This window comes from Limulus polyphemus, unplaced genomic scaffold, assembly GCF_000517525.1.
Source record: "Limulus polyphemus unplaced genomic scaffold, Limulus_polyphemus-2.1.2 Scaffold257, whole genome shotgun sequence".
Taxonomy (NCBI): Eukaryota; Metazoa; Arthropoda; class Merostomata; order Xiphosura; family Limulidae; genus Limulus; species Limulus polyphemus.
In genome coordinates, this window is record NW_013665867.1 from 352,928 (window position 1) to 366,370 (window position 13,443).

The 13,443-nt window shown below is 33.1% G+C and overlaps 1 protein-coding gene across 3 annotated transcripts in view; it reads right to left on the minus strand.

Moving 5' to 3' along the window:
• Nucleotides 1-8,094: 8,094 nt before the first annotated feature.
• LOC106478873 (SRSF protein kinase 3-like) overlaps nt 8,095-13,443 on the minus strand; it is a 73,021-nt gene continuing 67,672 nt past the window's right edge. For 2 of the 3 annotated variants that reach the window (XM_022382555.1, XM_022382553.1), the window contains 2 exons: nt 11,476-11,499; nt 8,095-10,321 (listed from right to left, as the gene is read on the minus strand). In XM_022382555.1, coding sequence (XP_022238263.1) covers nt 10,137-10,321; nt 11,476-11,499 — 209 coding nt within the window. In that variant the 3' untranslated portion in view covers nt 8,095-10,136. The remainder of the gene's footprint in view (nt 10,322-11,475; nt 11,500-13,443) is intronic. The other variant, XM_022382554.1, reaches the window with a different exon arrangement.

Sequence of the window (13,443 nt, forward strand, 5' to 3'; positions counted from 1 at the left end):
GTGATGACTAGCTGCCTTCCCTCTAGTCTTACACTGCTAAATTAGGGACAGCTAGCGCAGATAGCCCTCGTGTAGCTTTGCGCGAAATAAAAACAAAACAAAACAAACAAACAATCTTTGTGGCAATTAAATATACTATTGTAAATTCTATTTTTAATGTTAGGGGGCTGCAGTTAGTAATGATGCATAAATAAAACGTTAAATCAGGACTAGAAAGTTCTGAAGATTTGACGTCAGGTTTCTAGTACATTTGATGGTATAAAATAAATTCATATTCAGTGAAGCGACATGAAAGTAGTTAAGGAATAGTTCAAAAGATAGTTACGAAGATAGAGAGTTGTTTCAAGATAATATAATTGTTTCTAGTCGGTAGAGCGAATCAGTCAATATTTTGTTTTCTTTTTTTCATTTCAGCCATGAAGTGATGCAAGTAAATCTATTCTTTACGTTACTGTATTGCATTTAACATCACTTGTAAATAAAACCCATACCTGTTACAGTATGCAAGTTTAAAAAACGTTAAGGAATAAATAAACTAATTAGTTATTATTTACGTGGACTGGCTTTGAATTATTTTCACCAGATAATTTAAAAGAACATGCCAATGAAAGAATAACTTTACAACAACGATATTGTAATCAGTTATACTTTAGTATATCAATTTAGATGTATATATTGCTAAGCATGCTGGTGATGAAACATATCTAGAAAGTTCATTAAAGGTAAGAACTTTTTAGATGCAATATGTAGAAAAAATGGAACAATATAAAGACGAGATTCAGAGTGTTCAGAATTATTCAGTGAGTGATTTAGTTCAGTGTTAAAAGTGAGAGCTATTGTGTCTATCTATTTACTCAATCAATTAGCAAGGAATTTCTGTAAGTAAGTTTATTTGTGAGTTAGGTGTACATAAGCTTAGGAAATTCTGATGAAACGTTGTTTGTGATCTTAGGCCTACAGCTAGTTTAAAAGTGAATGCAACCTGTAGCAAGCATTACTGTTGGAAATAACATGAAATGGGTTAGAATTAGTTTACCAAATAATATAAAATAATCTACCCAATGACAGAATATGTTTCAACAATAGTATGGGCTTCTGTCTTCTTGTAATATTATAATATTTATTATGAATTCATTATTTGTTCTGAATATGTACAAGTTTCACATAACTTGTTGTCAAGAAAGCCATTGTTTCTTTGTTCTTATCTTAAGTAGATTATACCTATTTCAGCTTGATGTGGACTTTGCTTGATGCAGCACATTGTGTAAGGATGTTGACAGAAGTGTCCTCCCTGGCTGTTCAAATGATATCTAGAGGTTATGTCTTCAGCTATTATTTAAGGAGAATGACCAGTACTCTGAGTATTATGTGTCATAATGGATAAGTGCGAGGTTTCTTTGACACTAAGAAACCTTAGATTGGAAAGCCTAGTTTGGAACATTACTGAATATAGTATAGTAGAACTTGAGCATTAGTAGTTCATCCAGTGGTACAGAGTGTTTTAAACATCTAATCAGGTACACATACTCTGTTTGTTCTATAATAAAGATTGTTCATTTAGTGTTTCACTGTGTCCAGTCTCATTTAACTGATCCACTTAATAAGAGTTTTAGTATTACTCTGTAATCGATATTCTGATTATATTTCCAATTAGCAAACAGTCCTTTCCGGTGAAGCTCTAATTATTTCAGTTTTACATGGATATACCACAGAATTGATAGGTAATGGGAAAATGTTGGTGCCATAAACAGGATTCAAACCTGGGTTGTTGTAGATTTTGCTATAATTGTTGATGTGTGTACTGACCTTTAATCCTACTCTTGTGGGGCTTAAATTAAAAATTCTTCAACATTAGGAAAGGCATTTTGCATGATTAAAAAGACTAATAATCAGTCAATGAAGGGATGTGGTCAGCTCAGAGAGCAGTTGGGTTTAGAAGAAGTCCGCTTCCAGATGTAGAACCTTTGCCAATAACCCAGGAAAAAGAACACTGTCAGAATCTGATTCATCAAGAATATCAGATCTCTTTCTCACATACAGAAAATTATTGCTGTGGTGTAGCATCTAGTGAGTCTGAAAATGAGTGGACTGGCCTTTATAGGCATCCCAGATTTATGCTAGACAGGATAACTCAACTCCAGTTCTGGTTGAACTTACCCCCCAAACTACCGAAAGGAGGTTAAAGGTGTTACTGGTGGACTCAGTCTGCCAACCAAAGCTATCCCATAAGCAGCTAATACAACAAGCACTGAATGATAAAATGAGTGGGTCATGGGTCAGTGAGCTTTCCTTTGTTGCCAGTACACTTGTAGGACATGCAACTTCTCTGTATGCAGTGAGATATTGTGTTTGTTTATGTGTGTATTGATATCTATTACAGCAACATCACAGATAATTGATCCTGACTTACGAGAATTGTAGTTGAAAAGTTTTAGTTCAGTTGGACTTGGTCAGTAATTATTTATTTTATGATGCCTGAAAAAACAAACACAAGTTTGACAATTTATAGATGTCAGCATTTTATTAAACAATAGCTACTGACCCAAATAACTCAGTTAACACAAATAATTATCAAGTAATAAGATTGGGAATCAGAGGCAATCTGTTGAAAGTTATTAGTTTATGTATTGGTGTAAAATGAGAAATGAATTTATATAGAGGCATACATGTATGAATTTATACATGACACAAATGAATCAATCATATAATAAACATAATTAATAAGCCACAAGTGAAAGAAAATAAAGTATTTGACCTGAATGTTAAGACTTTGTGACCTGTAAGGAATTATTGTAATATGCAATATATCTCTTGTTTTCATTTATACTCATGAGAACATGTTCAGTTTCTACATTGGAATATTAGACAGGTGATGAATTTTCATGAAAGTATATGAAAGCAATTTCACTATAAGGTTTTCCACCAATAAATCAGTTGATTCATGAACTGGTTTATTTAAAGACTACACTCTTTATTTTAAACGGGGCAGATGAATAATCCTCTTCCTCAATACACCATCTCCTTGGTTTATTATCAGCTGCTAATTCCTCCATCCTCAGCTTAATGACCATGTTTCCCATACTTATAACAGTTCCCTTTTTCTGACATCCTTTGAGGGGAATTTTAATTTCTTACGGGATTTTGTCTGCAGCTCTGCAATGTACATTCTGTTTCTGGTACAGTTTATAATACCACACAAGAAAATAAGACACAATAGAAATTGCCATCTTATAAACAAAATATAAAAAGTCTAATGCCAAATTTTCATATAATGGGAGCTCATGCCTCATTTACAGCAGCTGTATGATTGGAGCTGTGAAAGTTTTACAGTTGATCAATGCCATAGATTACGTGGCTTGCTCATAGAATACTATAATATCTTCTCTATTGAACCTCATGACTTAAGTAAGACAAATAAGATGTATTTTAAGGTTGGTACTGGAGATGGATTTCCAATGTGTCAGTTTGTCAGTGACTTGCAGTTGCAAAACAGGTTGAAACTCTCAACTAAATAGAAACAGAAAGAACAAGGAGTAACAAATGGAGTACTAGTCTTTGAGTATTACCTACTGTATTGGTTAAGAAAATGGACGAGTCCACAAGACTTTCTGTGGAATATAGGAAGGTGGTTAACTTCACAAAGAATAATTTCTATTCACTGCTAAGACTAACTATTTTGGATGCTTTGTCTGGATCAAAATGGTTTTCGTCACTGGATTTGTAGAATGAAGACTGGCAAGTGTAAGTCGACGAAGCGATCCGAGAAAAGATAGCCTTTACTGCACAAACATGATTGTGACAATTTGTTGTGTTAACATGTGGGTTATAAAATGCACCTACCACATTTGAATGACTAATGGAATATGTTCTCTCTGTACTACCCTGATATGTCGTGTTCATTTACTTGTTTGACATAATTACATGTGGAATGCCTTCACTAATGCTTTTGATGGGTACACAATACTTGATTGCTTGAGAAAGAATATCTTAAACTGAATCCACCCCAAGAAGTTTGAATGTCTTTATTGACAGATGAATTTCCCGGAATACATATTCAGTGAGGTGTCTAGAAACCCAGAAAAGATTGAACCTATCCACAATTGGCCAACACTGCAGAAATCTTGTGAGATAAGAGGAGTTCTTGGACTGTGTTCCTACTTGTGGCGTTTTGTAAAATTCACTCTCTGGCATGGTTAGTCCTCTACAAAAACTTTGGATTGCCTAATATAGCAAAGCAATGAACTTTACAGAAAGGAGCTATTGTAGAATTAGAAATTAACAATTAATTGTTGTTTGAGTCTTGAGTCGTTTCCATTACTACCTATGTGGACAAATGTTGACTAGACTCTAGAATGATGAAATCAATAAAAGCGACGATAGAAAAAAAAGAATAATAGAGCAGCACTTTAAAGCTAAAGTGATTTTAGCATGTAAATGGCGTACATAATTTTTGAAATACAAAACATGGCTATTTTAGGGGCAATGTGTTAAAAAAATGACACGATTAAATATCCCGGATAAAATATCAAGTCCTCCAGTCGGACAGCAATAAGTATATAGGCTTATAACACTAAGATCCGGTGTTTGATTCCTCGTGGTGCACACAGCTGATAGCCCAATGTGGCTTTGCCTTAACATCAACAAACAAAAATAAAATATCGAACTTTCCGAGACACACGAATGGAAAAGCTACACTGTCCCATCAAAATCGGAAAGAATAGTTATCTTAACAATATTGCATTCCTACAATAATACTTATCGACCGAATATTAAAATATCATAGAGTACAACAAAAAATAAATGATTTTATAACTACGATAATGTAAATCTCATTAGTCGTGAGATTTCAACAACCAAATCGTCATTGACTTCCAACCCGTTTGGAGACAACATAGCCACGCAGTGACGTTAGCGTTTAGATTCCATTGTTGGAGGGTTCTCCGGGTCCGAATCCTTCTCGGCCAATAAATTAAGAGAGAGAGAGAGGGGGCAAATGTAGTTTTTTTTATTGGTAAGAACATAAATATAATTACTTCAACCGAGATTATTCACGAGCGTAGTTTTTCGTGAAATTCTAATAATTTCGGCAACAAATTGACATTGTTGTTCGCATGTTTTTATGCGACTGTGAAAGCGCCCAAGGAGCAGAAAAAATTGATACAATGTAGTAAAGCCTTAATTTATGGATAGCCTAATATTGGAAGCAGCAAATGACAAACTATGGTTAGTTTGGTTTTCTGTTACAAAATCATGCATTCTCAGATTCTGTATCTTTTTTTTTTAACCTCTGCCACCTAAGGTAGACGGAGGTTATCTTTTCACAACCTGTGTGTGTGTGTATTCGTCAGCAAGGTTTCTCGAAAATGGCTGAATGTTGGTATACTTTTGGACTACGACCAAACTTACAAGTGATTAGTTTTTGGAGGGTCAAGGTCACTAAAGTCCCACAAATCCCCATCTGTTAACATCGGGAGCGATTTTTCACACTATTTTTGCTCTATAACTCAGTCAAAAATGATCAGATTTTAATGAAGTCAGGTGAACATATGTGGAATATTATCCCTCACTGTCCTGCCAAAAATGGTCCGTGTCCGATGATCGCGACTGACATAGGACCCATTTTTGTATTTTGTGAGGGCCTAATATGATCAACGCTGCGTAGCGGAGGTATGCGCCTTAATAAGTGCCCCTCAAGTTTAACACTGTAGATAGAACTCATGTACGTAACTTAAATAAACTTAGTAACCGTTTCATCAGTGGTGCACATATATGGCTTTTTTTAACTGGACAAACCGGGTTCAAATTTCGTGTTTAATTCTTTTTTTCCGATTCCATTGGTTTGAATTTCAAATTACCGAGTTCCAACAAATATAAAAAAAAAAAACTTTTTATATTGATGATAAATTTGTAGCAATCGCAACTCGACCCTACTTGTGAATTTTGAGTCTGATATTGATTTTAATATAACATACCGTAAGAGAAATAGAAGCTGGCTATCAGTATTTACTGGGAAAACTTGGTTCTAACTAGTCTTAGTCAATTTTGACTTTATAAGTACTCTTATTTCTTTTTCTTCTACGGAAATCAGATATTGACCCAGAGTGTCGTTTGTTTGTTTACTTATCTATTGTGTGTGATATTTGAAATATGTTTGGAGCTGTTCTCATGATATGTTAGGAATCCTGGTAACTTCTGGCGCTTTGGTATTATATGTTACTCCATGGTAATGTTTTACACACTCTTTAAATATAGCATTTTGGTATAGTATAACCCTCCATGGTAACATTTTTACAGAAAAATATGGCACTTTAGTATAGCATAACCCTCCATGGTAATGTTTTACATAAAATTACTTTAGAAATGCGTGAAAGGATTTCTTTGGTCTTGCCAGTTTTGTATCACATGGAATGTATACGTTGTCTCTGAAAAACGTAACTTGTATAACGTAACTTTGTACGCTTCACAACAGTTATTAAATACTGAACACATTTTTTTTTTCGGCTGATAAATGAAACTAGTCTCCATTATTTGAATAAACTGTTATAAGCAACCAAGGCTGTCGAATTTTTCAAAAGGCAAATTCTTGTACTTCAAAAATGCGTGTAATCACGTTCGACGAGGTCATCTCGCAAAACGAGTTAGAAAGTGTTTCAAAGTGAGCCAAGAGTTCTTTTAAAGCGTCGGGACTCGGATCAAACATCAGTTGCCAGGACGGTGGCACTACTACGACACTGGATTTCAAATACTCGTGCATTGAACATTATTCGCCTTTCTTCTGTATTTTAAGGGTTAATGTTTTGCACCACTAATAAATTCACCGTCTAGTTGCCATTACACGTTGTTTGAAACTCCTATCACTTACGGGTTTCAATAATAATTTTCGCTACTGTATACATTTTTTATGGTCATACTTTACACATTAGCATTATCATCCCTAAAAATAGGCCAAAATCCATGATCACTTTTAACCTTTCTTCTGATGTGTATTCCACCATTCTCATTTTACCTTTGCCTACAATGCATTGCAACAACATTTACATATATTTATTTATACTTTGGTACGATAAAACGTCCTTCTACACAGATTTTTGACTACAGATCAAGTTCACAAGCTCTTTTGGACTTTTCATTTAGTTTAACGTCTACCGAATACTAACGTCTATTTTATATACTAGTTTTTTTTCATTTACAGAATTAATTCTATTTAATATTCATGATTATTTCAGTATCGAACGGGTCCATATAATTTAAATAAAGGATAATAATTACACACGTATTCAAGCTAACTGTAGGCAAAAAGTAGTGTAGAAAGCTAAAATAATTATATATACTAGATGACAATAGAAAATTAACACGCAGACACATTTGTGACAAAAATTACGTAAACTACAGATTGTTCACAGCCTTCTTAATTTGTCCATTTTGAATTCCCCTTGTCTACCGTAAGTCACTACCCTAGATACCTTTCGTTCAATACCAGAACTCGTCAGTTGGAAAGGGCGATGAGAGGCTGTCGAATTCTGATATTTATGACTTACATGTGCATTAGTATTACCCAAATCTTAGGCCCATTTAACCGAGAATTCTGATAACTAATGTTTAAATTTTACTGTTACCACTGCTCGATAACAGATCTTTATTTATAATACAACAGGATTTCTGTAAATACAGATATATTTTCAATCAGTAATGCACACTTTTATTCTATCAAAATAAAACACGCTTCCCCGTCTCGTTCTTCTATACTGAAACGGGAGTATTAACGTCACCACCTAAAGCTCTATTATCATTAAATTTCTTAACATTTCTATACTCTGACGAAGTACTTAAAATTTATGCACAACGAAAAAAAAGCACTCTTCTCATTAAAATGTGCATGTGCTACAGGGCACATCACGAATTAAGGAATACACATTTCTTTATTACTAGAATTTATCATTACGTAAAATAAGACCAAATAAAGGTGTTTCAGTTTTGTTTGTTGAGCACAAACCTACACAATGGGCTATTTGTGTTATGCCCACCACGGGTATCGAAACCCGATTTTTAGCACTGTACTCCATTACTTTCTTTATTTAATGTAGCACTGCTTTGAAAAATTTGTTTTCCTCGAATGTCAGTTGGCATATTTAGTACAAGAGATAAGTTGTAACAGTGCCAAAGTTTAAAGGTTTTGAATCTTGAAAACCAGACATATCTTATCAAATATTACCATTTATCTGGATCGACACTTTTATTGGAATAAAATGTGTAAAAAAAACAAACAAACAAACAAATAAGGAAATATATTGTAACAGTGCGTAATAAAATGTTAAACTCCTACATCAAGACTCTTTAAGCGATTATGGATAACTAAACAAAAACGTACATTCCCGATTCTGGCCATGCATTTATAAAAATCTATTGGCTCCTCAAACTAATACTTTATTTGCAAAATAGTTGAAGAGAGAGGAAAAACGACTCATCCAAATCTATACCAGCTGAAGTTAAGTAGTTCCTGGATAGTATATGGTTCTACAAGGAAGGTGTAGCAAATTCAGTTCTAATAGTGATACAGTTTTAAGAGTAGACTAAAAAATCATTACTTCTGACTAACTACTGTAAATTTATCCTTTTTGTTACTCTATCTAGCCCTATTTCTCAACTCCATCACAAAGTGAGATTAGAGCTAAAACTATTTCTCATTAACTTATGCCTTACACAAGTTGCTTACAATTATACCTCAGAGTGTCACAGTTCTTCTTTCCAACTTCTTTGGGAACACAAATTTCAGTAAAATGATTTTATATTGGTTAACTATTATTACGAATGCAGAGATTTTTACATTTGGACTTAACATAATTTTTAGAAGATATTGAATCTAGTAAATAATAAAACTTCATATACTGAAAGCAAAGTGTACACAAACATATTAAACAACTAATATTTAATAGGTGGCATGAAGTATCAAAATAAATCATGTTGATTCATACTGCAATATTTGTTTTTCTTAGTAGGAAAAACATCTGAAAAATCTGTAGTTTAAATCAGTAAACAAATAAGAAACTCTGAAAATCTCTACTTATATAAATTATTTTGAAAAAAAAACTCCAAATTTAAAAAGGGCTTTCGGAGAGCTTTTTCAACACAGTTACATATTTTAAAATTATAGTCCTTTTGATATTTAATAGTTTTTTTGGTTTATTACAGTACCTTCTTAAAGAGCTCTAAGAAATATTTCTGTGTTTCTTACTGTCACTTTATTTGAATTTCAACAATATTTTTAAAGAACAAGGTGACATTCATTACCATCTACTTTGAGAACAATGTTAAGAAATTTTATATTATTTTATGGTATTTGGTCTTCATGCTTGCACTTGTCTTTAAATATGCATCACCCTAACATCAGAAGGCTGCAGTCAGTACATCAGACACCGAGACAAGCTTAGCAGAGACAGTTGCCGGTTTTATTCTTTAGAGAGAGGCTAAACATGTTTTTTTTTTTCCTTGCTTTGATAATGTGAATCCGTAATAACAACCATATCTAAACTGCACTTGGAAAAAATTACTTCTGAACATGGACAGCATTAACTAAAGATTTCAGTAAACTTCCCTAGAACTTAAACGTTTTAATAAAAAAAAACAAGCAATAGGAAAGTTAAAGATGATTAACTTAAATGCTACAACTTGTATTGCCTTAGCTACCATTTTTTCAGCCTAGCTATCCAAATACTTTATAAACTTAAAGTAGAATACAACAGAAGAGCTTGGATTGGCTGCAAGGCCATTAATCTAATGCTGCTAAATTATTGTACTCTTTTCTTTTGTTAACAATGGTTGCCACAAGACTTGACAGAATCGTTTAACAATGGAAATCATTGTGATCTGCAGCAATGCACAACACTACACACATTCACATACTTGGTCAAGAATCCAAGCAGTGTACTGATGGGAAAATAGTTTTAAATACATTATAATGAGATCCTATATGGGGGAATCAAAAGTCACATCTCAGAAACATGGTGTTCCAGCCTCGAGCAAAATACCACAGCACTAAAGACATGGCTGGCTAAATGCAGGAGGAACCCACTGAACTAAAAATAATTCCCCAAGTTAGGAGGAGCAGAAAGGGAAACAAAGGCTACAGAGATTGATAATCATGACTTTAACCAAGGGTGTTTCAAAGAATCACTAGCTTTGGCTCGGAGGTTCGGGTCAAACATTAACATTGGTGTCAGGAAATCAGTAAATGCTTGAGCTTCTGAAATATCCCACTCGTACTTTTCTGTAAGGACCTCTATAAGTCCCCATGGTTTCAACTTTGTGATGTGACGAAGTTCTCCTGAGAAGAAGGGGGTGAAAAAAAAAGAAGTAGTTAGCAGTATTTCAGATTAAATACCTATTTTTCTGGTTCGTTATATTTTTCCAAAACTTCACACTTCAGATTAAGAATTATATGGTATTAATTAAACTAGGTTCTTATATTAAGTCCTTCCAAAACACGTATTTTACATAATTAATTACACAAATACATTACATTTACAATATACACCTCATGCTAACTGACATACAGCAAAATCTGTGTACAGTTTACATAAATTTTATATCAATGTTAGAATTACTGATGAGGTCCATAACCCACTGTCTTAAAAAAAATAAAATCTAAATTATTTTTGCTCCAACTTGGACCCCCTAGTATCATACAAGTCAGTCACAAGTAAACAAAAATATCATTATTACTGTAAGTAAGCCCATTAATCACTACTGGTTACAGGACCCTTAGTATCATACAAGTCACAAACAGCACTGTAAACAAAAATATCATTATTACTGTAAGTAAACCCATTAATTACTGCTGGTTACAGGACCCCTAGTATCATACAAGTCACAAACAGAACTGTAAACAGAAATATTATTATTACTGTAACTAAGCCCATTAATTACTGTTGGTTACAGGACCCCCTAGTATCATACAAGTCACAAACAGAACTGTAAACAAAAATATCATAATTTCTGTAACTAAGCCCATTAATTACTGCTGGTTACAGGATCTCTAATTTCACATAAGACACAAACAGAACTGTAAACAAAAACATCATCTCTAATGTCACATAAGACACAAACAGAACTGTAAACAAAAACATCATCAATACTGTAACTAAGTCCATTAATTACTGCTGGTTACAGGACCCCTAGTATCATACAAGTCACAAAAAGAACTGTAAACAGAAATATTATTATTACTGTAACTAAGCCCATTAATTACTGTTGGTTACAAGACCCCCTAGTATCATACAAGTCACAAACAGAACTGTAAACAAAAATATCATAATTTCTGTAACTAAGCCCATTAATTACTGCTGGTTAGAGGATCTCTAATGTCACATAAGACACAAACAGAACTGTAAACAAAAACATCATCAATACTGTAAATAATCCTGTTAATTACTACTGGAGCTCCTTAAGTATTATGTATAAAATATGAGCGATTTTTACCTAATTTCTGTCTTTTTCTTTCCACTGCATGTTAATTGTAAAAAACAAAAGCATAAAATCACTCAATATAATGCAATACAAAAACCCAACTAGTAGGAAAACTATAAAAATAAGTCTGTACTTTGAGGTTTAGTGCAAAGAAGGTAAGACTTGGAATCGTACATCTACCATGAAACAACTTCTCAAGACATTAATGCTGGCACCTTTTTAAAAATGTTACCAGGGTTAATCTAGTGCAAAAAAAACAACAAAATCTAAAGAGAAAAATAAAAAAATTCTATATTTATAAGAAAGTATCGAGTTGTAAGATTTTCTAATCTATAAAAACAAAAAAATGCACAATATCTACTTCTACAAGTGCTTTTTGATATTTTCTTGTTTAATTTAAAATTCATTGCAGAAACTACGTTCTGTTCCAGAGAACAGAAACATCATTAGGAGCAAAAGAAAAAGGATTGTGTAAAATCCTGTTAACCCTACTTTTATATGACCAGTGGGCATTTACCCATTCAAAAATTCTTTTCATTATTAATTTACTTTGCTCGACATTTCCTTTTGCAATTTGGTAAATATTAATCATTTGGTCAGAGTTCCTCCATTTAAGTTTATCAAGTGAACTCAACTTAGCTAATTTACCACACAGACTAAGACGACATCTTCAAGTGAACTCGGTTCAATTCAAACCTTGTCATACATACTATTCTCCAAGTGAACCAAACAACAGTGAGTGAACCCTTTCGAGACGAGTCACGGGCGAAAGGCTGTGTCATTTTGATTGTTGACTAGCATTTAAAATTTTATTGAACTACAATTTCATGAATTTATATCAATGAGTTTGGTATCAATCTGTATTTTATAATTCAAATTTTAGTACTATATATTATCCATTTCTTACTTTAAAAGCAAATATTAAAAAAACACAGATAAACATCGATTTTTGTGTGTCACATGGTATGTTGAATGCAGCACTGGTTCCAATTACATGTTTGTAAAGTCAAAATATGAAGTCGACAGTTTCAAACGAATTAGAAACTCAAAGTACCGATATTGACAAGCTAGAATATAAAATAAGAATGTCTTATCTTTTCTATTTACTAAAATATTGCTCATGTAATAAATCAAGCACAGTGGCATCCCGCCCACCTCTTTCCATTTTTGGAAACGCTTTCTTATATTCACTTACTTCTATATACGAGATGAATAACCAATCGTAAGCTCAGAATGTCCCCCTAGTGGCTTTCTCAGCCATTTTAATGGGCTTGGATGCCATTTCTGTCTTTTGAACCAATATTTGAAGGAGATAGGTTATGTCTTTAGTCTGCTTGAAATTTCATAATTTTTTAGACTAAAATACATCTTAGTTACTAAGCTTGATAAATTACAGTGGAACTCTATGGTATTAATTTAGTAATTTATGATTTTTTAGTTATTCAAATGTGTATACAAAACCTAAAAAAATTATTTTGTTTCATATCCTCCACATGTACAATTTTTAAAGGCTTAGCAACCTACATCAACCAGCAACCGAGTACAAAGGTTGTAACTAGAAGAGGAGTAAATAAAGAAGTAAAGCAAACAATTATGTTCTATATTTTAGGAAAAATATGTTTAAGAACTTATTTCAAAATAGCAATAATCTATATACATATATAATGTATAATAATTGAAATGTGACTGTATTTTACAAAATACTAGTCGACTAAAACACAGCAAAGACAAGTTAGTTTGTAGAGACCAAGGGTCACCTTTAACTTAATTGATACAGTAACATGAGTGCATGTGAGCCGTGTCATTGTAACTTCTGTATTGTTAGCCAGGCATGAGTGAAAGGTCATCTAAACATTTATGTTTTTGTGTTATAATCTAAGTTCATTCTGGAATGAAAGAGGCATAATTTATGTTTATTCCTAATTTTTTATAGTGGTTGCGAGGTTGGTCAAATTTACCAAACCTGTACAGAGATTAATT